Genomic DNA, 20,774 nt, shown 5'->3' on the forward strand with positions numbered 1-20,774 from the left:
CAGTCTAGGCGCGCCCGGTCGAGCCAAAGCCGCCGGCGCCGCGCTGGGTAGAGTCGAGCTCGTCAACCTGGCGGATGGGCGCCATGGCGATCCGCTCAAGGATGAGCTGGGCGATACGGTCGCCCTGCGCGACTGTTCTGTCAGTTCAGCTCTTTCTGTTCAACTCACTCTTGAAGTCGGCGTCGTTGTGGTTGAAGAGGACGACCTTGACCTCGCCGCGGTAGTCGCAGTCGACGACGCCGGCGCCGACGTCGATGCCGTGCTTGGCGGCCAGGCCCGAGCGCGGCGCGATGCGTCCGTACGTCTCGTCGGGGATCGCAATCGAGATGCCGGCCGAGACTATTCCCTTGCCGCGCGCAGGGAGAACGGCGTCCTCGGCAGCGTACAGGTCGTAGCCGGCTGAGAGGGGCGAGCCGCGCGTGGGCACCTTGGCGTTCGGCGTGAGGAGCTTGACGAGCAGCTCGTTCGCCGTCGGCTTGGGCGTCGCCGCGTCCTTAGTGTCCTCCGGCGTCTCGGAGCCGTTCACGGGCGTGGAAGGCTTGGACGCAGAGGCAGACTTGAGCGAGGCGGCGACTCCGGACGCCAGACCGGTCGGCGCAGGCGCCTTGGGCGATGACGGCTCAGAGTCGCTCTCCGGCACCTCCTTCTCGAGGCTGCGGGCCGACTGCTGCGGCTCCTCCTTCTTCGGCTCGGGCTTGGGCTCCTCCTTCTTTGGGGCAGGCTTGGGCTCTTCCGGCTTCTTGACCTCCTCCTTCTTCGGCTCGGGCTTGGGCTCCTCTTTCTTGGCCGCAGCGGCGGGGGCGGGCGAGGAAGCGGTGCTGGTCTTAGTGGGCGTCGCGGTGATGGGGGTCTTGTTCGCCGACGTCGCCTTGGTCTCGAGGTCGACGAGGTTGGGACGCGCAGTCTTTCCGCCGAACCAGTCGGCAGCGGAAAGAGCGGGCTCGATCGAGTTGGCGGGAGGGTAGATGCTTCAGGTCAGCTCAAGGTGGTAACTGGACATACTCAGACTGGAAGCCCTCGGCCTTACGGGGAACAACGAAGGAGAGCGGGTCGATACCGCCACCCGAAAGCTTGAAGGCGCGGGCAATCTCGTTGTGTGCAACGTCGAGTCCGCGACGGGGGATGAAGCCGATACCACGCTGAGGGTCCGAAGACTTGTACTCGTTCAGGAAGTGGAACTGGTCGCCCTCGAGCTCGTAGTAGCGGATGTTTCCGTCACTGGTGTCAGCTTGCAGCTGTCGATGATAGCTTACCCCTTGCCGGCGAGGAAGAGGACGTCGTTGCCCTCTGCGAAGAAGGGAATAATGATACCGGCGCTCGAGTCGAGGCTCTGCGTGTCGAGGTTGGTCAGGCCGGCGGTGTCCCAGAGGGAGAGCTGACGGTCGGACATCTTGGAGAACTGCGAGGTCAGCTAGATCGCCAGCGGAGAGCTCACTCCGGTCGTGGCGATACGGTCACGGTCACCGAGCCAGACAACGCGCGAGCCCTTGATGCCTCCGTGGCCGTCGGTGACGTGAACAGCCTCAGTGCCAGCACGAGGGTCGAAAAGACGGAGCTTGCGGTCGCGACAGGTCGTGGCCAGGAGAGTGCCGATGGGGTTCCAGCACATGCTCTGGATGCTGTCCTTATGTCCGGTGAGGACAATGTTGGGCGAGTCCGGGCTCTCAATGTCCCAAATGCGGAGCTGGTGGTCACCCGAGGCGGAAGCGAGAACGTTGGCGGCAGCGGGGTGGAACTGCACCTGGCCAACCTTACGGCCACCAGCGTTCAGCAGGCCAACAGGCGAAAGGTCCTCCGGCTCCCAGTCATCCTCACCCCAACCGTTGAACATGCCGTCGTCAATCTTCCAGACAAAGACTGCGCGTCAGCTACAGAGAACAGTTTAGTAGCTCACTCTTGCCATCCTCGCCTCCAGAAACAACGAGGTTGTCGTCGAAAGGAGACCAGGCAGTGTCGAGACTGTCTCATCAGTAAAGTTGTGACGAGTTGCGACATACACAGGGGCGGTGTGACCACGAGCGAGGGGCAGTAAGTCTGGGAGCTTGGTGGGGAAGCCCTCGGGCTGAGGCAGCTCAAAGGGGGAGAACGACGGCAGAACGGCAAAGGCCTGGGACGTCAGTACTATCGTCTAGGCAGGCATGTACTCACACCACCTCCCGAGACCTGCCAGTTGACAGCAATGTATTTCTGCGACGATCAGTATTCGCTGCGTCGCTGGACCTACACCGCCGGCGGTCACGAGGTCAGTGTCCCAAGCGCTGCCGCTGATCTTGGCATTCTCGTAGTTGACCTTTGAGCGGTTCGCGTACGTGTGCCTGTACTTGCTCTGCGCCAGTTAGCTGTGTCCACTTGTTGAGCCTGCACACGACATCGGAGATGTTGTAGCCTGCGCGTTCCGGGATTCCCTGGTAGTTGAAGACTCACTGGTCGCACGAATCTTGACATGGTCAACCGCTGTTTGTCTCGGGGCGAAGCGAATGAGAGAACGAAAGGAAAGTTCAGCGGGTGATGTTGAGAGTGAATCTGGCTTGTGGTCGGATAGTCGGAATCACAGCACCGCGCTGTCACATTGCCTCCCCCGCAATTCAGCCACGTGGATCACCATCACTGCCGACCCCTACTGACTTGCACACTTCATCGGCAGACATGTTCATGCATCGATCGTACAACGAGATGCGCTATGGGTTTTACAGGCTAGATGTATAACGAATTTTGTGACGACTCGGGAACTAGAATTATAAAGGAGAGGTATAAGCCTAAAGCTGCAGTTCCTCGTTCCAACCAAATGTTCTAAGTGATGGTGATGATGTTGCCCTTGGCGTCCCGGAGCACGACGAGGTCACACGGGATCGTCTCGCCAGTGTCCATGTAGGTGAGGGCGGTGGGGTCAAGGGGGTCGACCCTGCTTGTCAGCGCCGTTCCATACACAAGGTACTCACTTGATGTTCATCTTCTCGATCCAAGAGCGGCCAAGCACGACATCGAAGTGCTGCTCCTCTGACAGCATGACAGGGTGAAGAGCCGTCTTCTCTCCGACGGTGATGGGGACATTTCCGAGCATGACCAGTCCACCGTAGCCGCCGAATCCAGGCCGCTCCTTACGGGAGATAAGGCCGTGGCGAACAGCGAAGGAACGCGAGACGTAAACACCACGGTAACCTTGCTTGAGGAGCATACGCACGCCCTGCACGTCGCCAACAGCACCCACAACCGTTCGCACACCGTTGTTTGCATGGAACTGCAACGTTAGTTGAGACCAACGCAAATGATACCTACGTCCTCGAACTGGCGACGCTTCACGTCACCCAGGGGCTCAGCGTCGTCGTCACCCCACTTGCTCTTGCGAGAGGTTGTGCTCCGCATCGACCTAACACTGCGAGCGCGGTTCTTGTCGCGGTTAGGGATGCATAGCGAGGTGGACGCAGTCAAGGGGTCGGTGCCGGATCGGATCACAATAGTGCTGTGGGTCGACGGGGCCACAGAGGCGCGAGAACCAGCTCGCGATCCCGCCCTCGACGACGGCCGTCCACCTGCCTGGCTTCCGTTGGCATTCAGCCTCGAGTTGCTCTTCTTCCTCTGAGACTTGCCCGCGTACTGCTGTTGCTGGCTGGACGAGCCGTAGGCCGGGGGAGGCGGAGCAAGGTAACCGTTGTTGGACTTGTTCGCGTTCGGCTGGACAATGTGGAGAGTGACGCTGGGCATAGCCTTGCCCTGGCGGTCCTCCGTCTTGAAGCGCTCGGTGACGATGGACAGGTCGTCGTCTGATGGTCAGCAGAGTTCTCACGATCGCGAATGGCCCGCGACAGTCCGGGGACTCACTGTCCTCCAAAGCCCAGCGGTCTCCGTCAAACTCGTACACGACACCGGCACCATCGCGGTTGCTTCGGACGGCATTCTCATCGTCGTCGTTCAGCTTGGCCTTTGCGAGAATGCGGGAAAGAAGAGCGTCGCAGTCCTCGGTCTCTGCGATGGAGGTCAGCTCGGTTTTCAGCGGGCAACGATGGGGTCACATTGCCCGGAGCGATGATTCACGTACCCTTTGCCTTGAGGGCGAAAGTCTTGTTGGGGGCGTGGACGTTGTATATAAACATGGCGGACAAAGACGAAGGGTGTGTAAGGTGAGTGTCGGGAGAAAAGAAGGAAGTTGAGGATCGAGATGAGGAAATAAGATGCCACCCATGTAAATAGGAGGGAGAGAACTCATATGATGTCGCGCGAATTGTTGGACGGGGCCGAGAAGGGCTGGGGGCCGGAGGGCGTGTCCTAATTCAGCCATGTAGCGCATGTAGCGCGGTGGGCGCGGTGGGCCTTGAGCCATGAGATCAGGGCAAGCGTGTCCTATGACGTAGCGCCCTCCTGGCTGGCTCGGCTGAGTGCACTGAATTAGCTCGGCCTGCGCAGAGCCTTAAAAAGGCACCACTGCACTACGGGTGCTGCTGCTGCCAACGGCAATGAGCCGATGAAGTCACCCTGAGATTGTTACTGCGTTGCTGCCGTCCACGCGTCCGCAACGCAATGTCATCATAGCTGCTTCCTCCAAGCAAGGCCTCCACAACCCCTCCTTCCTCTTTCGATTCGGGGGTCTTGTCTCGATGTCTGCATCGTTTCATTGGACAGTCTTCTGAATCTTCCGAGCATCCTGCAACCTTGCTTCCCGGCCGGCACACCTGAATGTCGATCATCCTTTGCACCTGAACTCGTTCAAACGCACGCACCTTAATCTCAACGTTCCCTCCTCCATGGCAATATGTCGCGTTCAGCTTTTCGGTCACGTGTTATTACGAAGCATCTGGACGGTCGTGTCTGCATAGACTCGGCGGCAGTGGGTGGTAATGGGTGGTAGTCCGGTAATGGGTGGTCAGCTCAGGTCTTGGAAAGTGACCGATTGCACTGATGAGTATTGTGATGAGTGAAGACAGCATCTTAACCAGCCGTGAACGTGTGCATGGTCATACTCTTCTGTCTCTTCTGTTCCAACCCCAGTTTACCCCAGTCCCACGACCAGGCAGCAGCTGGTGTTTGCCATCTCGCACCCTAGACGGGTAGGGAGAGTAACCCATCAGCAGGCGGACGGTCTCGGTTTGGATTGTCACCTGCCGCTTGTTGACATGTTGTCTTTTCCTCAGCGCATGGCACTTCCCCTCACGGACCCTAGCCAGGCTGACTGCCAAGATACGTCCGACTTGCAGTGCATGTGCACGATTCGTGTTGCTCTCAGCGGAGCCTGCTTTGTACACCCTTTGATTCGAAGACTTGGCCGTACACCAGAGGAGGACGGAAGCCCGGCATCTAAACTCGCTCGGTGTCTTGATGTGATGTACCCGAAACACTCGACACTCCCAACCTCGCCGCTCGTTCCGTGAACACCAACTCACCGACCGTCAACCTCCTCCCATCCCACGTTCCTCCCCAACTAACAAAAGCAATGAAAGTCCTCGTCCTCGGCGCAAGCGGTACGATCCCCTCCCATCCCCCGCTGACACCAGGGTTCGTCGGCTCCGCCGTCGCATCCGCCTTCACGCGCGCGGGACACATAGTCTACGGCCAGACCCGCAGCCAGGCCACAGGTGACAGTATGGCGGCGCAAGAGATCTTCCCCGTCGTCTGTGACCCGTTCAGCGACCGCGAGACCTGGGCCAAGATAGCGCGGGATGTAGATGTCGGTGAGCTATCCTCTTCTCTTGCGAGCTGACGCGGCAGTCGTGGACGCCCTCGCCTCGATTGGGCTGAAGGAGGCACAACTCGTGTTCCACGCCTTCCTCAAGGCCGTCAAGCATCGAGGCTCATGCCCCGTCCTCCCCACCTATGTCTATTGCTCGGGACACTATGTCATGGCCGCGGGACTGGAGTGGACGGACGAGAGACAGCCCGCCCTCGCACCATGTAACAAGGGCAGCGCCTGGCGCCGCGATATCGAGGACGAAGTCCTTACTTCATCACTCGTCAACGGTGTCGTCATTAGGCCAGTGTGTCTCTACGGCAAGGGCGGCAGTTATTTTGGCGCGTACCATTTCCGACCGGCCCTCGAGGCGCTCAAGAAGGGCAAGAAACGCTTCCAGTCCATCGTGGGCGAGAGCGGCAAGATCGCCACGGTGCACTGCGACGATGCCGCGGAGCTGTTCGTTGCGGTCGCCGAACGTGTGAGTCCGGCTAACCTAAAAGATTTGAAGCTGACTAGCGCAGGGTCCTGTGTGTCGAGGACAGGTGTTCGTTGCGTCGAACCGGTCGACGGACAATGTCAGAGACATTCTCGACGGAGTAGTGAGGATCACAGGGTTGGAAGGCTGGGACGCGCGGAAGCCAAGGGACGGTACGTCTTCTCTCAAAACTAGTGAGCGGTCGTGAAGCTGACAGCAGACGGGGAGAGGGCCTGGGTCACACCTGTTCTGCAGAAAGCGAGCCTCGGACACGCCGTCACGGGTTGGGCGCCGAGACGGATCGGCGTGTCGGACGGAATCGAGATGTACTGGGTAAGGCTAAGATACTGTTTCCAAAGCTGATGACAGAACTCGTTTGTGCATAACCAGCCGAAGAAAGACCAGGTCGAGTCCGAGTGGATCGTGCTCTGAGTTGTACTATTAGTTTGATGGCATGTTGCTTTGTTTGCCCAGAATGTCTGCCTACGCTCCAGCTCCGCTCGCACACTCGCGTACATGCTTACTCGCATACGGATACATAAAGTCTACATCTAGCCTAACAACTTTACTCGTACTCCTCCTCGCGGTCCAGCTTCACCTCGTCGAGGTACCGGCGCACAAACTTCTCCAACCCCTCGACCAACGGGGCACGGTCCCAGCTCTGTCGCGAACGCCACACGCGGTCCAGCAGCGCAGCGCGCAACTGCTCCAGCTCCTCGACCGTCAGCAGACCCGTGTCGTCGCGCAGCGCGGCACGGAGTGCCGACAGGTCGGGTACTTCGAGAGGCGGGTAAACTGGCGGCGGGGATGGCGAGTTGACCGGCGTCGGTTCCTTGGGTGCAGGAGTCGGCTCCTTTGGCGCGGGCGTGGGCTCCTTCGCTGGGCTACCGTTCGTAGCCGCGGGCTCCGCGCTGATCGCGACAGTAGGGTCCACGCCACCAATCGGCTCAACGGTCGCTGCGATCTCATTTGCAGTTTCGAGGGCCGCCTCGGTTGCGGGGTCGACGTCCATGGCGTCGTCGCGGGGCCGCTTTGCGGGTCCATTGTCGTCCTCGCCTTCCTCGCGAGGTCGCTTCAGGCTGGCTGCCTCTCCCTCGATCTGCGGGCCGGGGGCGGCTTCCCCATTCTCCCCAACAGCTTCGGCCTCGCCGTTCGCCTTCTCTTGCTCCTTGGCCTTCTCCGCCTCGCGCGCCGCCTTCGCCTTCGCGCGCTCGGCCTTGCGCTGGCGCATGCGCTCACCGTAATGCGCAAATTCGGGAATCCACTTCGGGTCGAAGCTCTGCACGTGCATGCGCGCGTGAGCGGCCATCTCGGAAATCTTGAGCTGGCGATCCGCATCCATCGTGTGGTTCGCATTGTCCTCAATCAGCGCAATGTCCGCGAGCACGTCGTCCGGCGTAAAGTACTTGTGCTTGACGAGCTTGCGCTGAATGATGTCGATGTCAATGTTGTGCGCTTCCCACGGCTTTGCGACTGTGGCCACAGCCTGCTCCTGTTGTAGGTCGCCAGCCTCAGTAGGCGCCGCTGTCGAAACGTCTCCGCATGCCGACGTGATCATGACAGCCGGGATCGTCGGCACCTCGGTGGTGGCGGCTTCTACGACGACAGTCCCGGCGGGTTGTGTCTCCGCGGCCGCGTTCTCGATCGTCGCCGGCTCCATCGTCACCTCGCCGTTGACCGCTTCGACGGGAGGGACGATCGGGGCAGCAGCAGGGGGCGGGGTCTGCGGCGGGTTGGCGTTGAGAGCTGCCTGCTCCGCTTGCCAAGCGGCGTGGGCAAAGGCCTCCTCCTTCACGATGGAGGCCGGCCGGCGGTACTTCCTCATGAACTCCGCGATGAGCGACGAGAAACTGACGAAGAGCATATTGCGGGCGGCAGCATCCCGCTCCAGTTCGCGCTGAACCTCCGCTTCCGTCGGTTTGCGGGGCGGCAGAGGCTCAGCCGGCGGGAGGATCTCTAACACACGCTTCTTACGAGGAACACCATCCGGGAACTCGTTCGGAGGTCGCTGCACAGAGTCCAAGAGCTCGGAGAAGAACTTTTCCCTCTGGTCCGCGCTCGGCTTGCCGATCTCGATGCGACTCTCATCGCCAATGCCGAACCACTTCCTGACGTCGGAGGGTATGGACGAGAGAGGGCCGTCGACGATAGCGAGAAGCAGCACCGGGTCAGACGGCGGGATGCTGTCGAGCAGTGCTCTTGTAGTCGACCGTGCGGCATCTGAGATCGTATGCGCCCACTGCGCAAGCGAAGGGATGAAGATGACGCTCGGCTGATGACGTTTGGCCTCCACAAAAAGTTGCACGACCGCCGCCTCGGGCGTGCGCGTCGAGTCACTCATGAGCGTCGCAATGTCGAACGACTGCACGTGGAAACCTTCCAGGTGGTGCAAGAGCGCCGGACCAAGATACGTCTGTCCCATACCCGCCTCGCCGTAGATCAAAAGTCGAGGGCGATAAGTTCGAAGCTTATCAAGAGCTGCCGTCAGTATCAGAGGACCTGTTCCAACATACACTGCAGCATGAGTTCCTTCTCGAACGTATCTCCATCATCGTCCTCGAATTCGGCCTCCTCAAGGGCCGTTCTCTTCTTAACAGGCGGGAGTGCAAGATCAACTGCCCGCTTGATCCCTTCGAGGCTCTCAGAGAGTAGAGGCACAAGCTGGGGCGGGAGCTGTGCGGCAGCTGAAGACGCTGAGCGTGCGCTAGATGCAACGATTTCTGTGGTCAGAATAAGCTGTGCGGTCATACTAACTGTTTACAGCCAACATGAAGTCCTTCGGCTGAACTCTAACAGATCCCGGCTGAACCTGTAGACGATCCGTCGACTTGTAGATCTGCGGGTAACGCCTCTGAATAGCGTTCAGCGCGGCTTCGGTACACAACGCTCGCAGGTCGGAACCACCGTAACCCTTCGTGAGGGTAGCCAGCTTGTCAAGCATCGGCTCTGGAAGCTGCGGGTCCCACTCGCGAGTGTTGATCTTGATGATCTGCTTGCGGGCTTCGATATTCGGAAGTGGGAAGTAGAATTCTCTGTCGAAACGGCCTGGACGTCGCAGAGCAGGGTCAACTGCATCGGGGCGGTTGGTGGCACCGATAACAATAACCTGTCCTCGTCCATCCATGCCATCCATCAACGCCAGTAGAGTGGACACTAGACTGGCGTGAATTTGATCTTGCTTGCTGCTTCGGACGGGCGCCAAACCATCGATCTCGTCAAAGAAGATGATGGAGGGTTGAGACGCCCTCGCTTCTTCAAAGAGCATACGGAGCTGGCGTTCCGCCTCGCCGACCCACTTCGACAGAACATCGGCACCTTTTCGCATGAAAAAGGAGATCTTCGTGTTGCCATTGCTGCAGGACGCAGCCAGAGCCCTTGCGAGAAGCGTTTTACCGGTACCAGGGGGACCGTGGAAAAGCACACCTCGGGGAGGAATGATGCCGAACTGCTGGAAGAGCTCCGGGTACAGAAGAGGCAGGGCGACCATCTCCTTGAGCTGGTTGATGTGGTTGTCAAGGCCTCCTACACGGTCGAAAGTAACGTTGACATCGACTCCGAGAGGATCGGCATCAGCCATGTTGGACTTCGGGTTCACACGTCCAAAGTTGGGAACATCGGACGGGCCGGCGGTTCGACCAGGCATACCAGACGGACCGCCGACGGCGCCGCCACCAGCAGCCGCTGCTGCACCACCGCCCGCACCCAAGGCGGGCAGATCCATGTCAGAATCAGACGAGTCCGGGTCTCCCATGGCCTGTGCAAAGTCCTTGCCCTTCAGCGACCAGGGTAAAGTCTTTCCGCTGACTGCCGCACCGAAATTGGCAGCGCCGGCACCCGGGAAACCACCCCCTCGACGAGCACCACCGGGTCTCGAGGCAGCGGCGATGGCGTTGTTCATGATCTCCGCAGCCTGGATTTCGGCGGAGATGTCCATCGGGGGCAGCTCATAGTTTGGACGCGAAGCCCGCTTGCGTAAGGTGCGCTTGGCCCCATACGAATCATCCGAATCCATAGCTCGAGTTGACCGGGTTGCTCTGACTGACGATCGAGTCGCTCGGCGAGTCGGGCGGCGGCGGGGTGGCGAGTCGTCCAGAAAGTTATCGTCATCGTCTTGCTCTTCATAATCGTCGACGACCTCGTCCGGGCTCTCAGGTTCCGAGGATTGGTCAGACTCTGTCGGAGCAAATGACTCTGCGTCCGCAGACGAGTGGCGCTGTCGTGACGGCTGCCTCTTCCTCTGAGGAACCGGGGTGTCATCAGGCGCTGTGTCGAGTACGGGTTCCTCCGTACCGTTGACTGGCGCATCCGCGTCTTCATCGTCAGGATCAACGATGCGACGGCGCGTTTTTCGAGTCGTGCCCACTTCCTGGATGACTGGGCTAGTGTCCAACATGTTATTCTCAAAGTCGTCATCGTCCGCGTATCGTTCGGGGACCTTGCTCGACCTCGAAGAGCGGCGAGTCGGCTCGGTGGCGGCAGGCGCAGGCGCGGGCGGTTCGAATTCGGCCTCGCCATCGGCGTCCTCATCCTCTTCCACGACTGTACGCCGTGTTGCTCGCCTACCTCCTCGCGCGGGTCGGCTCACGACGGGCGGTTCGGGTTCGTCTTCGGCATCATCGTCGTCTTCCTCCTCTTCCTCAGGCTCGTCCTGGAAGTCCCCGTCGTCCTCGTCCTCATTGTAGTTGACCTGCTTGGCCGCCCGGCCACGTCGAGGACGGTCTGCAACAGGCGTAGTGGCCTCTTCCTTGACTCCCCTTCGTGAACGCGAGGGCATGTCGCCGCTGGGCTTGTTGAGGCGTAGGATGATCTTGGGGTGGGACAGTGTCGCTGTGGATGGGGAGTCGGCCTCTAAATGAGGCTGCTCCGTCGGTACAGGATCTGAGGGAGGAGTGGGCACCAGAGGCTGAGGGGGAATCTGCTGTTGCTGTTGTTGTGGCTGCTGTTGGAACTGGGCGGAGTAGGCGGCCTGCGGTTGCCACGATTGAGCTTGTTGATCAAAGGTAGGCGGTAGTCCCGGGCCGGAAAACGAGTGAGGGGCGGTTTCGAAGGCAGGTGTAATGGGGTTACCGTAGCCGTCGACGCGAATGGGCTGCTGAACAGATTGCTGGTGGTTGGTGGCTTGATCGAAGTACGGAGGTTGGTTGGCTTGGTTCAGGTAAGGCACGGGAGCGGAGCCGGAGGGTAGCTGATGGCGATCAACGACGCCGTTAGGGACCTGGTATGACGCCGAAGGGTGGTAGCCGTGTTGGTAGGGATAACCGGCGAGGTTGGCAGGGAAGCCTTGGTGGGGATGAAAGTCGGGGTGATGTTGAGGAGAAGGGCCAGGGTAGTAAGTACCCGAGGGCTGACCACCGATGCCGATACTGTGAGGATGGTTCGGAGATGGATGCGAATGAGGGTGATGAGGGTGGTAATCAGGCTCGGGCGGACCCCGTGGAGTGCCCGACATGGAAGGGCGCCTTTAGGGGCGCGAGGGGACGAGAAGAGCGGCGACGGGGCGTGTGAGAGTGCAGTGTTCGTTGTTGTCGCGAGAGGAGGGGCGCTCTGTTGGTCGTGAGAGGGTGGATGCGCGTTTCAACTCGGACGTCGAGGTCGTTTCGGCAGTGGAAGCGGTCTACGAGCTGGTTACTGGTCGGGTCACCAACGGGCCAACGTGACGTGACTGACAAACCAGCCAGCCAGCTTCGACAGCCGTCCTACGCACATTTGCTCCCGCCTGTCGCAGCCACCCACCTATTTGCTGCGCCAGATTTGTTTCCGCGCCTGAGCTTCGTCCAGCTCGGACTGAGTAGTTGTGTTGGACGAAGACGTCCACTCAACCTGGTTGCACGACGGCCACGTCCAACGCAGGTCCTCGACCAACATACCTGTTTATGAGTTTCTCTGTCAATCGTCCACATTGCACGGTTGATTAGTGTCAACGTCAATAGGGAGCCGCGTAGTGACGCATCGCGATTCTTGAGCGGGAGGAGCGGGCGAGCATGGAAGTGATAACGAGCATGAGGAGGGTATGAGGAGCATGCGAAGTGGGCAATGAGAAGAGGAGTGAATGCAACATGGGACGAGCCATGGTGACTGGACACTGGGCGGTGAGGGTTGAGGGTCGAGGGAAGGCGGTATCGGGGAGCTGGGCGGGGGAGGATTGACAAGCCAGAGTTTAGTTGGCCGCCTGGCCTTGACCGACTGACCGACTTTCGGACTAGGGAACGCAAACTGCGATGCAGGCAAGCATGACGCATGGGCTGGACAATCTCATCGAACCGGTACGATCGCGTACTTGTACTCTGGACCACCCCAGGAGGGTAGAGCACTGCTGAGAGCCTCGGGGCATTATGTCGGTCAGACCTGCACGGCAATGTCCTCCCGTTTGCTCTGCTGCTGAGTCTTGTGCCTGTGCAATTGCCAAGCTTGACCGAAGTCTGATGGGCAGGCGAGGTAGACAGGTGGAGGAGGATAGGCAGGCCAGCGCGTGATTTGACGCACACCTGCGTCACGGCGGGTTGTGTACCTCGTTAGGTGGTCCACCTTGGAGGGATGCCCGCCAGCTGGCTGTGAGCAACTATCCGGGGAGCTAATCCAACTCAGACGCTGCGAGTAAGGTCAGACGCTGACAACTCGCAGGCCGAGAGCATGTCGTTCTTAAAAGGAGCGATAGGGAATGGGCCATGTCTACTCGTTGCCACTGGCAATGCCGATGCCACTTCTGAGGAGCGAGAGCTGACTAGCTGAGAGTGCATCTGTACGTCCAAGAATGCAGAATCGCGGCTCGTCCGCACCCGAGCCTATCGACCTTTTTACCCTTGGACCTTGATCTCGCAAAGCTCAAAGCCCTGTCAGGTCCCTGCCCTTAGCCATGCGACCCCTTTGACTCATCGCTCATGCTCACGCTCGCTTCCCCCGGTCCCCTGCATGCCATGCCTTGAGACCCTGCACCCCTCAATCCGAGCCTTACGCCGTATCGCCATCCCACACTCATCCACCTTCCTCCACCCGGGGCGCACTCACCACCAAGATAGCGTGATTTCTACCACCCACAGACTCATCACCTCACTCACTCGCCACCTTTTGACATCCTAAGCCGCTTTCATCACAGTACACCCCTTCTTCCCCTAAACACTCCATGTCGGCGCCAGCGCAAGACGACCTGCCTGCGCGCCGCACACATAGCAACGTCGATCCCGGGCCCAGCAACCCCTCCCACTCGGGGCCGACTAACCCTCCCGCCACCGACGATGCCTGGACGGCTGAAGACGTCGACATACCCGACGGCCTGAGCGAACTGTTCACAACGCTTCCTCCCCCTTTCTCAACCTCCCGGTCCGGTTCCTCGTCTCGCAGAGAGCTCGCCGCCCCAGGGAACGACGGTGGCGCCACGTCTGTCCTTGCGTCCTCTTCCTCCACCCCTATCGCTACACCAGCAACCCCTTCGGAGCAGCAGCTCACCCTTGATGCTCTTCTCGGTCCGCCAGCTCGCCTACCACATCGACGAACCCCTTCTCAATCTCAGCGCACGTCCGCATGGCGCGATTCGAACGCTTCATCGGCTTTAGGTATGAGCTTCCCGAACGGTAGAATCGGCGATCAGCCCCAGACCTCAAGCGACCGCGAGTACACTCGAGATCGCGACGAGTCGGCCTGGAACGGCTTGGCAACAGCACGTGCCTATTACGATTCTAGGTCGAGAATGAGTGCGGGCCAATTCGCTCGTTTGGAAACACTTACCGACCTCATAGATCGTAACCGCCACCAGCCTGGACGATCCTCCGGGGAGCGCGCACCCGTCCGCGCACGCCTACCACCCGGGCCTCGCTCTGAGTCACAATCCGGACCCAGTAGCACACTATTCAACTCTCTCGTACGCCCAGTTCCGACAACCTCGACTTCGGCTGCTACAGCGACGGCCACTTCGAGCGGTTCTGGCACGGGCAACACGAACGAACGCATGGCGACCACCGTGCTGCGGCGCCGCAACGGCGACGGCATGCGCTGGGCGAACCGCGCTGCCTACAGTTTTGACCCGTCGGACATTGCGCCTCCAGGAGGAGCCGACGATCACATTTGGGACATTCTCGGGGACCCCGACTCGGACGACGACATGTGGGGCATCTATCGCATGGGAGAAGGTGACGACGTAGACGGCTGGGGAGACCCGCCTGAAGGTGGAGCGTCGCTGAGCCGTGGACGAAACAACAGACGCAGGTCGAGACATGAGGATGATTCAATGAGCATCGACTTCACTCCGGGCCGATTCCAGCCTACGAACAACTCGACAGAGGGTTCGCCCATCGTAGTTGGGCGACGGCGGCGGCGGTCCGCGGGTACCACGCCACTCAAGGACGCGAACGACATGGCGAGCAAGAAGCGAAAGTGCACCACGCCGATATTGCCCCCAGCGAGGCCCGCTTATCTGCGCTACACCAGTCTGTCTGAGACAAGCGAACTTCCGAACGACTTTATGGAACCTCCCCGCAGCTCACATCTCGAAGTTTCCTACGATGGAGACCGGCCTATCGTTACCTTTGGCGAGCAGCACCGGGACCAGTTGCAGGACAGCGAGAGCGACGCTTGCGCACTGCGCGCCAACCGCAGCATACCCACTGGGATCGGTGTCCACTACTATGAAGTGGAGGTCCTCGATGCGGGACGCCTGCGATATGTCTCGGTCGGCTGGATGTCAGCCACGTCTACGCTTAACAGGCTGGTAGGCTGGGACCGAGGGACGTGGGGGTTCCACTGTGATGATGGAAACTCGTTCGCGGGGCAGAACCACGGAAACGAGTTCACAGAGCCCTGGGGCTCCGGCGACATTGTTGGTGTCGGTATCGACTTTTCGACGGGCCGCGCATTCTTCACGCGAAACGGCTCACTCGTCGGCAACGCCTTCGCGGATCTCCCTCAGCACCTGTTCCCCGCTGTTGGCATGCGGAGCCCGCGGGAGAGCGTGCGCGTCAACTTCGCCGGCCCCTTCAAGTACGACATCAACAAGCACGTTGCGGAGATCGCGGAGCGCGTGCATGCGCAGCATGTGCCGAAGCGGTGGCGGTTCAGCGTACCGGCGCCCGAGACCCGCATCCCGAAGCTCGCTGGCGTGTCCCCACCACCACCACCACCAGCGGACGGCACGATCTTCCCGCGCGGCGCGAGCGGGGACAGTGTCCTCGGCGGCGGGTCCGGCAGCGTGCACCTTGCGATGCACGGCAAGGCCAAGGGCAAAGCGTCAGTCTCAGCTGTAAACGGCCTGCCACAAGACAGTCCGCTGCGTGACCCCGCCTTCCGCGCCGAGACGGCCTTCGTGCTCGACCACCTGCAGCAGAACGGCCACGGGCGTGCCCTGTCACTGCTGAAGGACGCCATGGCGAAACGCGGCTGGATGCGCCCCTCGCCCTCCTCCGACGGCAAGGGCGCACAGGACCTCGCGACCTTCCTGGCCGCGTTCCGCGAGGGACGAGTCGAGCGTAACCTCATCCCGCGGCTCTTCGGCAAGCTCGAGCAGCGCCTCGCGGTACACGAACTGGCGCAGGCTGCGGCCGCGGCCGCAGCGGCAGAGGAGGGCGAGATGGCCGACGAAGCGGACACGCGGGCGATAGAGCTCGGGCGCGAGCTGCGTGCGCGCCAGAAGAAGGAGCGCTGGGACGAGGCAGAGGTCGAGCTGCTGGGCCACGCCGCCGCGCTGCTCGCCGGCCGCAACGCTGTCGCCGAGGCGGCTCTTGCGGCTGCTCGCGCAGAGGACGCCGCCGAGATCGATCGCACCGTCCGCGCCGAGCTCGGACTCCGTCCCCGGTCTGCTCTGTCCTTGGCTGTTACGCAGATGCGCCTCATCACGGACAAGCTCGGCGAGGCAGGCGACGGGGAGGCGCCCTTCCTCGGCGTCGACCGACTGCTCCCCAGTTCCTCCGCGGATACAAATGCTGGCGAGTCCGCCGACCCCAAGACAATCGCCACCGGCTAGCCACTCTGTATATCCTACCCTGTTCTTGTACATATGTATGATACTGTCACCTATTGCAGCATGTGCCAAGGAGAAAGAACAAGTTACATGCGGACAATCCAAACTCATCTATAGGGGAACCAGGGGCGGAGCGGCGCGCGCTCGACGCTGAGAGAAGCGAAAGAAGGTGACACATGATGGTCCGTGGGAAGTCTAGATCTACAAGCTGGGGGTACCGCCCCGCTGGCGGTAGTGGATGGGGCGGCGGGCGTGAGGATTCGTGAGCGTCATAATCTATATGATTCTCAAGTCTGTCGGCCGAGGGCCATTTGGTCAGGACTGTGCAGTCTCGGCGAATGCTCGCTGGGCTCAGCGAGCTGTCGTCCGCGAAACTCGAGTCGCGATCGAGGTAGGGGTGTGGGTCGAGGCGCAACGACTGGTCGCTTCAACCTCTTGTCGCATCCTTAATGCCTCATCGGCTCATACGTCGCATACTTCGGGGGCTCGTACGTCGGCTCGAACTTTGTCTGGTCGTACTCATACGGTGTCGGGGTGGGGTGCATGTCGTTCATGGGGAGGTAGGCGTTGCGCGTGCCGCCGGGGACGTCGTGGTAGTGGTGGACCTCCCTCGTGCGGCTTCCGCCACCACAGCCGGAACAGCAGCACGAGCAGCAGTTGCACGTCGCGCACTTGAGGCATCCGACGCAGCACGAGATCAGGCCAATGATGACCAGGCCGAGCACGACGGCAACGACAATGATGGTGATCTTGGCCCACTTGGGCAGCTTGTCCCACCCCTTCTTGTAGTCGCCGTTCTTGATGTCCTTCGATCCGTCAGAGATTGCGTTGTAGTCGTCCACGACGCCGTCGACTGTGGAGCCCACGTCGCGGGGGATGGCGAGCGCCAGCGCCGTCTCGGCGAATACGATGGCCCAGACAAGAGTCGAAGCCATGGCAGAGCTTCGTCGGGTCATGGTGCGTAGAGGATGGAGGCGGTGCTTTGCTACTTTGGTGCGAGGGGTTGCGTTGAGTGCGAGGAAGGTGGCAAGAGGTTGTCGCGAGGCCCGAGTGATATGTGAGAGTCGTTGGTGGCGAGAGCGCGAGAGTGAGTGTTGACCGTGACGAAGCCGGAGTGGAGTCGATAACGCAGTGAACAGAGGTGGTAAGATCGAGATGAGAGAGAAGGATCAAACGGGGCCATGTCACGGTCCATGCAGATTATAACGCGTTAGGAGTGAGCCCCGTTCCCCTCACGTTTCCCTCACGCACATCAGATGCGGAGGGTTCTTGGCGCTAGCACTGCCTAGCGCCTGCACCGCAGTTATGAGCTGCTGTGCGCGTCCTCGCTCGCGATAGGCCGGGGACAGGGACTGGCGCCCCGTTCCATATCTCGGATCGGGGGTGCTCACGCGTCGTCTGGATGCCTGGCTAGCCTGCTGGCTAGTGCACGGCCGCACGGGCGAATGAGAAGGAGAAGGAGGACCCAGGACCAGGTCGCGCGAGAACTTCTTTGCAAAGGGACGAGAGACAGAACAAGAGGACGCAGGGGGGATCGGATCAGGGGCGCCCCGCCCAATGTACCGGTTGTCTCTTGATCGTGTAGCGGGCACTCGGCACTCGAGCGCGGGGCCGCAGCGAGCGTCTCACACACTCTCACATTTCCACGCGCTGGCGCGCTGGGTGGCCACAGTGGGTATGCACCGTACGGCGGTGAGTGGGTGCACAGCCCTGACGTGCCTGCCATCCAAGGATGCTGCGCTGCAGCGCATCGGCATCTCAACCCTGAACCCAGCCCTGAGCTTCGCGGGGCCGACAGAGCGTCGCCCTTGGCTCCCGTGCCCAGATCTACCACCAGCAGCACAGCGTGCCGAGCGAAAGAACGCTTGGCCCCTTGATCCTGCATCTTTGCGCGTCGTTTGCAGCCTGAACTCCTTCAGCATGCTTAAGAGCGTCAAGAATGGCTGGGGTTGAGGGAACCCACCGAACACATGTCCACCAGACCGAGACCACGCGCTTGCTTGGATCGAGGTATGGCAATGCTTAGCGGGGCTGCGTTTGGATCTGAAGTGGAAGTAGATTCTCTGCGTTAGAGTTTTGCCGTTGCCAGACAACGACACGGGAAAAGGTGCTAAGGCCGCTGCCCGCTGTCTCTGCCATCGGGGTGGTTGCATAACTCTGTCTGGCGGCAGCAGGCCCGGAACAGCGGGCTTGGTCGGACGCGTTCCATTCATGTCGAGGCACGCCGTCCGGAAACCAAGCCAGCAGTAAACTTGAGGTCACTTCCGGAGCAGCGTTTGTGGCAGTTTGCCGACTTCTGTTTTACTGCTCTCCCGTATCCGTCCGTTCCAGTCCCGGATGTGCATGCGTTTCGTTCCGCAAAACGAACACCGCTCCTGTATTCATGGAAACAAGCCTGACGTTTTGTTGGCTCTGTAGCAAGGGAATATGCGGATCCGGTGCTCGAAGACCCCTCCGACACCGTGTGCAGCCGTTTCCGACATAGGTACACGGCTTTCCGCTTGGTTGAACGGCTCATCGGGACCACTTCCGTCAGACTTCGGAGCTCGGGACACATACTTGTCAATGGGTTGAGCGATGGCGGGGCTAAGAGGGTCATCTTCTGCCTTGCTTTTCTCCTCCTCAGCCTTTCGTTATACCGCAACTATCGGTGCCCGAACCACCATGACAGCTGGCTTGGGCACGCGGGGCGGTACAGCAGCTCTGGGGACATCGAAACAGACGGCGCCGGAGCTAGCATGACGGCTGACCTGGACACATTGGGTAGGACGGCTGTTCTCGGACCTGCGCAGACATGCGCCGCAGGTTGCATGTGCCCAGTCCTGGAAGGTTGGGCCAGATTGTGGCAAACCGCAGCGCTAATTTCGTGCGCGGTCAGAACACCCTGCCTGTCCAGAAGGGAACCGCCCATCCTGCTTGCGGGATACCTGTCGCAGCGCCTCTCCTCGGCGTGACTGACCTTGTGCTTCACTGCTATTGCGGATGAAGCTCCATGTTGAGCGGACTTGGTGAAATGATAATGTTGATATTGTGTGGCACTAGTACGAGGATCCCCATGGGGCTATGCCGAGGCCATCGGCGCGTTCATAGGAGACTGTACATTGAGCAGACGAGCGCGACAAGTGTAGTAGCTATCTCGTCGTTTGGCTGTAAAGGGAGTCGTGCTGCAGGTGGCGAGCTCATCGGCGGAGGCGATTGAGGTTCACGACATGAGGGCGTTGTCGCCATCTTCGACCACATGCGATCATGTACACAAGGACAGCAACTCTGACAACACCATCAACTGCATCTCACACACAACACATAGCACCGTTTAGGCACTACGTCACTGGCGAAGCACTTATCAAAGAGTCCGACAGGATAGCGGGAAGTGGCGCAGCAGCTGCTGATTTGGTACATGCACGTGCAAGAACCACAGTACGCTGCAAACATTACTCTATCGGAATTATCATCGGAGTGTATGGAGTAATGAGGAAGCACTCAAGAGGCTCAGGAGGTGCCACTTTGTGCCCGGCCTGTGGACGATGAGGACGATGGAGGCGTTCCCGGAGTGCGACAACCACGGCCGGGCGGGCGAGAGGGGGAGGTCTCGGTGCTGTCCGAGGCCAGGCTAGGCGTGTCGTCTTCGACCAGCACCGATGCCCCAATGCTCGGATCATACATGAAAGTCGCGACGAACCTTTCAGCCTCCTCTTCCAGCAGCTCCCGATGCATGATCCTCGGGTCGTACCGTCCCAGCTCATCGGGATTCCACGGCCACGCCGGTCGTGCGGGCTTCATGCCCACAACGGGGACGGCGAGTTTATCCATCGCCGCTCGGCAAAAGATCATGACCTCGACAGGCTCGGGAACCTGCCCCTCCCGGCCGAGTCTAGCCAGACTCCTTCCTGCCAGAAAGTAGGCAAAGTAGATCAGCTTGTCCGTCTCGTCTTGCCGCTCCTCTGCCGACGGCGAGCGGCGGCGGAGGCGCCACTGCGCTTCGTTTCTACAAATCAGCGTCTTTATTCGAGTTTGCGAAGAGAAGAGAAGAGGGGCCGGGCCTAACTTACAGCTCGTGAGATCTGTCGAGGACAGCGAGTCGGAACGTCTGGTAGTCGATCGCGTCCCAGTCCTGGGCGTCGACGGCACGGATCCACTCGCGCCTCGCGTCTCGTGCTGCCCAGAGGATGCGCGCGGTCTCACGGTGCTTCGGGCCGGCGTAGAAGTCCAACTTCTTGTACCCCGTTCGAGGGAAGTGCTCTGTGAGGACGGGCTCGTAGTTATTGTATCGAAGCATGGGTGTGATGTGAATGCGAATTACGAGAGATGGGGCCCATGGCAATCGTCTGGACGAAAACAGCTTGTTTAGTGGCACTGACACTCGGAACCGAACGGCACGCAACAGGAGTCTGCAACAGCGAGAGACCGATAACCCGCCACACGCAGGGCACTGCTGGTCCCAGCTAGTCTGGGAGAACCGCAACGAGCTTCGCATCTTAGCCGCGGAACTGCCGATTGGAGCGACACCAAAATGGTCTTGTCAGATCCCCACGTTACGCGAAGCAAGGTGTGAGGTGATGGTAGTGGCGGAGAGAGTGCGAGCTGCGGGGCTCGGTCGTCGAGCACACGTGAATTTACAATGATCAAAGTGTGCCGCGCACGCCGTGCATGAGTCGGAATCATCGACCCCGGAGTAGGCTCTAGCGTCATTG

General features: G+C 60.3%; 7 protein-coding genes across 7 annotated transcripts; 2 read left to right on the forward strand and 5 right to left on the reverse strand.

Annotated features, from left to right (window-relative positions):
• Positions 1–4: 4 nt before the first annotated feature.
• A1Q1_01955 (microtubule binding protein) lies at positions 5–2,445 on the reverse strand (the record flags this gene model as incomplete). The annotated part of the gene is made up of 8 exons (XM_014324963.1): positions 5–124; positions 212–968; positions 1,254–1,390; positions 1,436–1,843; positions 1,895–2,107; positions 2,149–2,163; positions 2,225–2,326; positions 2,425–2,445. The coding sequence occupies 8 exons, from the start codon at positions 2,443–2,445 to the stop codon at positions 5–7; spliced, it is 1,773 nt and encodes a 590-aa protein (XP_014180438.1).
• Positions 2,446–2,790: 345 nt separating this feature from the next.
• Positions 2,791–4,091, reverse strand: A1Q1_01956 (uncharacterized protein; the record flags this gene model as incomplete). Its single annotated transcript, XM_014324964.1, has 5 exons — positions 2,791–2,902; positions 2,940–3,184; positions 3,262–3,761; positions 3,820–3,963; positions 4,037–4,091. The coding sequence occupies 5 exons, from the start codon at positions 4,089–4,091 to the stop codon at positions 2,791–2,793; spliced, it is 1,056 nt and encodes a 351-aa protein (XP_014180439.1).
• Positions 4,092–5,425: 1,334 nt separating this feature from the next.
• A1Q1_01957 (uncharacterized protein) lies at positions 5,426–6,345 on the forward strand (the record flags this gene model as incomplete). Its single annotated transcript, XM_014324965.1, has 3 exons — positions 5,426–5,602; positions 5,658–6,140; positions 6,184–6,345. The coding sequence occupies 3 exons, from the start codon at positions 5,426–5,428 to the stop codon at positions 6,343–6,345; spliced, it is 822 nt and encodes a 273-aa protein (XP_014180440.1).
• A 357-nt stretch (positions 6,346–6,702) lies between these two features.
• On the reverse strand, positions 6,703–11,586 carry A1Q1_01958 (TAT-binding protein; the record flags this gene model as incomplete). Its single annotated transcript, XM_014324966.1, has 3 exons — positions 6,703–8,513; positions 8,651–8,821; positions 8,892–11,586. 3 exons carry the CDS (start codon positions 11,584–11,586, stop codon positions 6,703–6,705), a joined length of 4,677 nt encoding a protein of 1,558 aa, XP_014180441.1.
• A 1,671-nt stretch (positions 11,587–13,257) lies between these two features.
• Positions 13,258–16,086, forward strand: A1Q1_01959 (uncharacterized protein; the record flags this gene model as incomplete). Its single annotated transcript, XM_014324967.1, has 1 exon — positions 13,258–16,086. The coding sequence occupies one exon, from the start codon at positions 13,258–13,260 to the stop codon at positions 16,084–16,086; it is 2,829 nt and encodes a 942-aa protein (XP_014180442.1).
• Positions 16,087–16,529: 443 nt separating this feature from the next.
• A1Q1_01960 (uncharacterized protein) lies at positions 16,530–17,039 on the reverse strand (the record flags this gene model as incomplete). The annotated part of the gene is made up of 2 exons (XM_014324968.1): positions 16,530–16,701; positions 16,756–17,039. The coding sequence occupies 2 exons, from the start codon at positions 17,037–17,039 to the stop codon at positions 16,530–16,532; spliced, it is 456 nt and encodes a 151-aa protein (XP_014180443.1).
• Positions 17,040–19,572: 2,533 nt separating this feature from the next.
• Positions 19,573–20,359, reverse strand: A1Q1_01961 (uncharacterized protein; the record flags this gene model as incomplete). Its single annotated transcript, XM_014324969.1, has 2 exons — positions 19,573–20,068; positions 20,133–20,359. The coding sequence occupies 2 exons, from the start codon at positions 20,357–20,359 to the stop codon at positions 19,573–19,575; spliced, it is 723 nt and encodes a 240-aa protein (XP_014180444.1).
• Between the last annotated feature and the right edge of the window lie 415 nt (positions 20,360–20,774).

Source organism: Trichosporon asahii (assembly GCF_000293215.1).
Source record: "Trichosporon asahii var. asahii CBS 2479 unplaced genomic scaffold scaffold00050, whole genome shotgun sequence".
Lineage (NCBI taxonomy): Eukaryota > Fungi > Basidiomycota > Tremellomycetes > Trichosporonales > Trichosporonaceae > Trichosporon > Trichosporon asahii.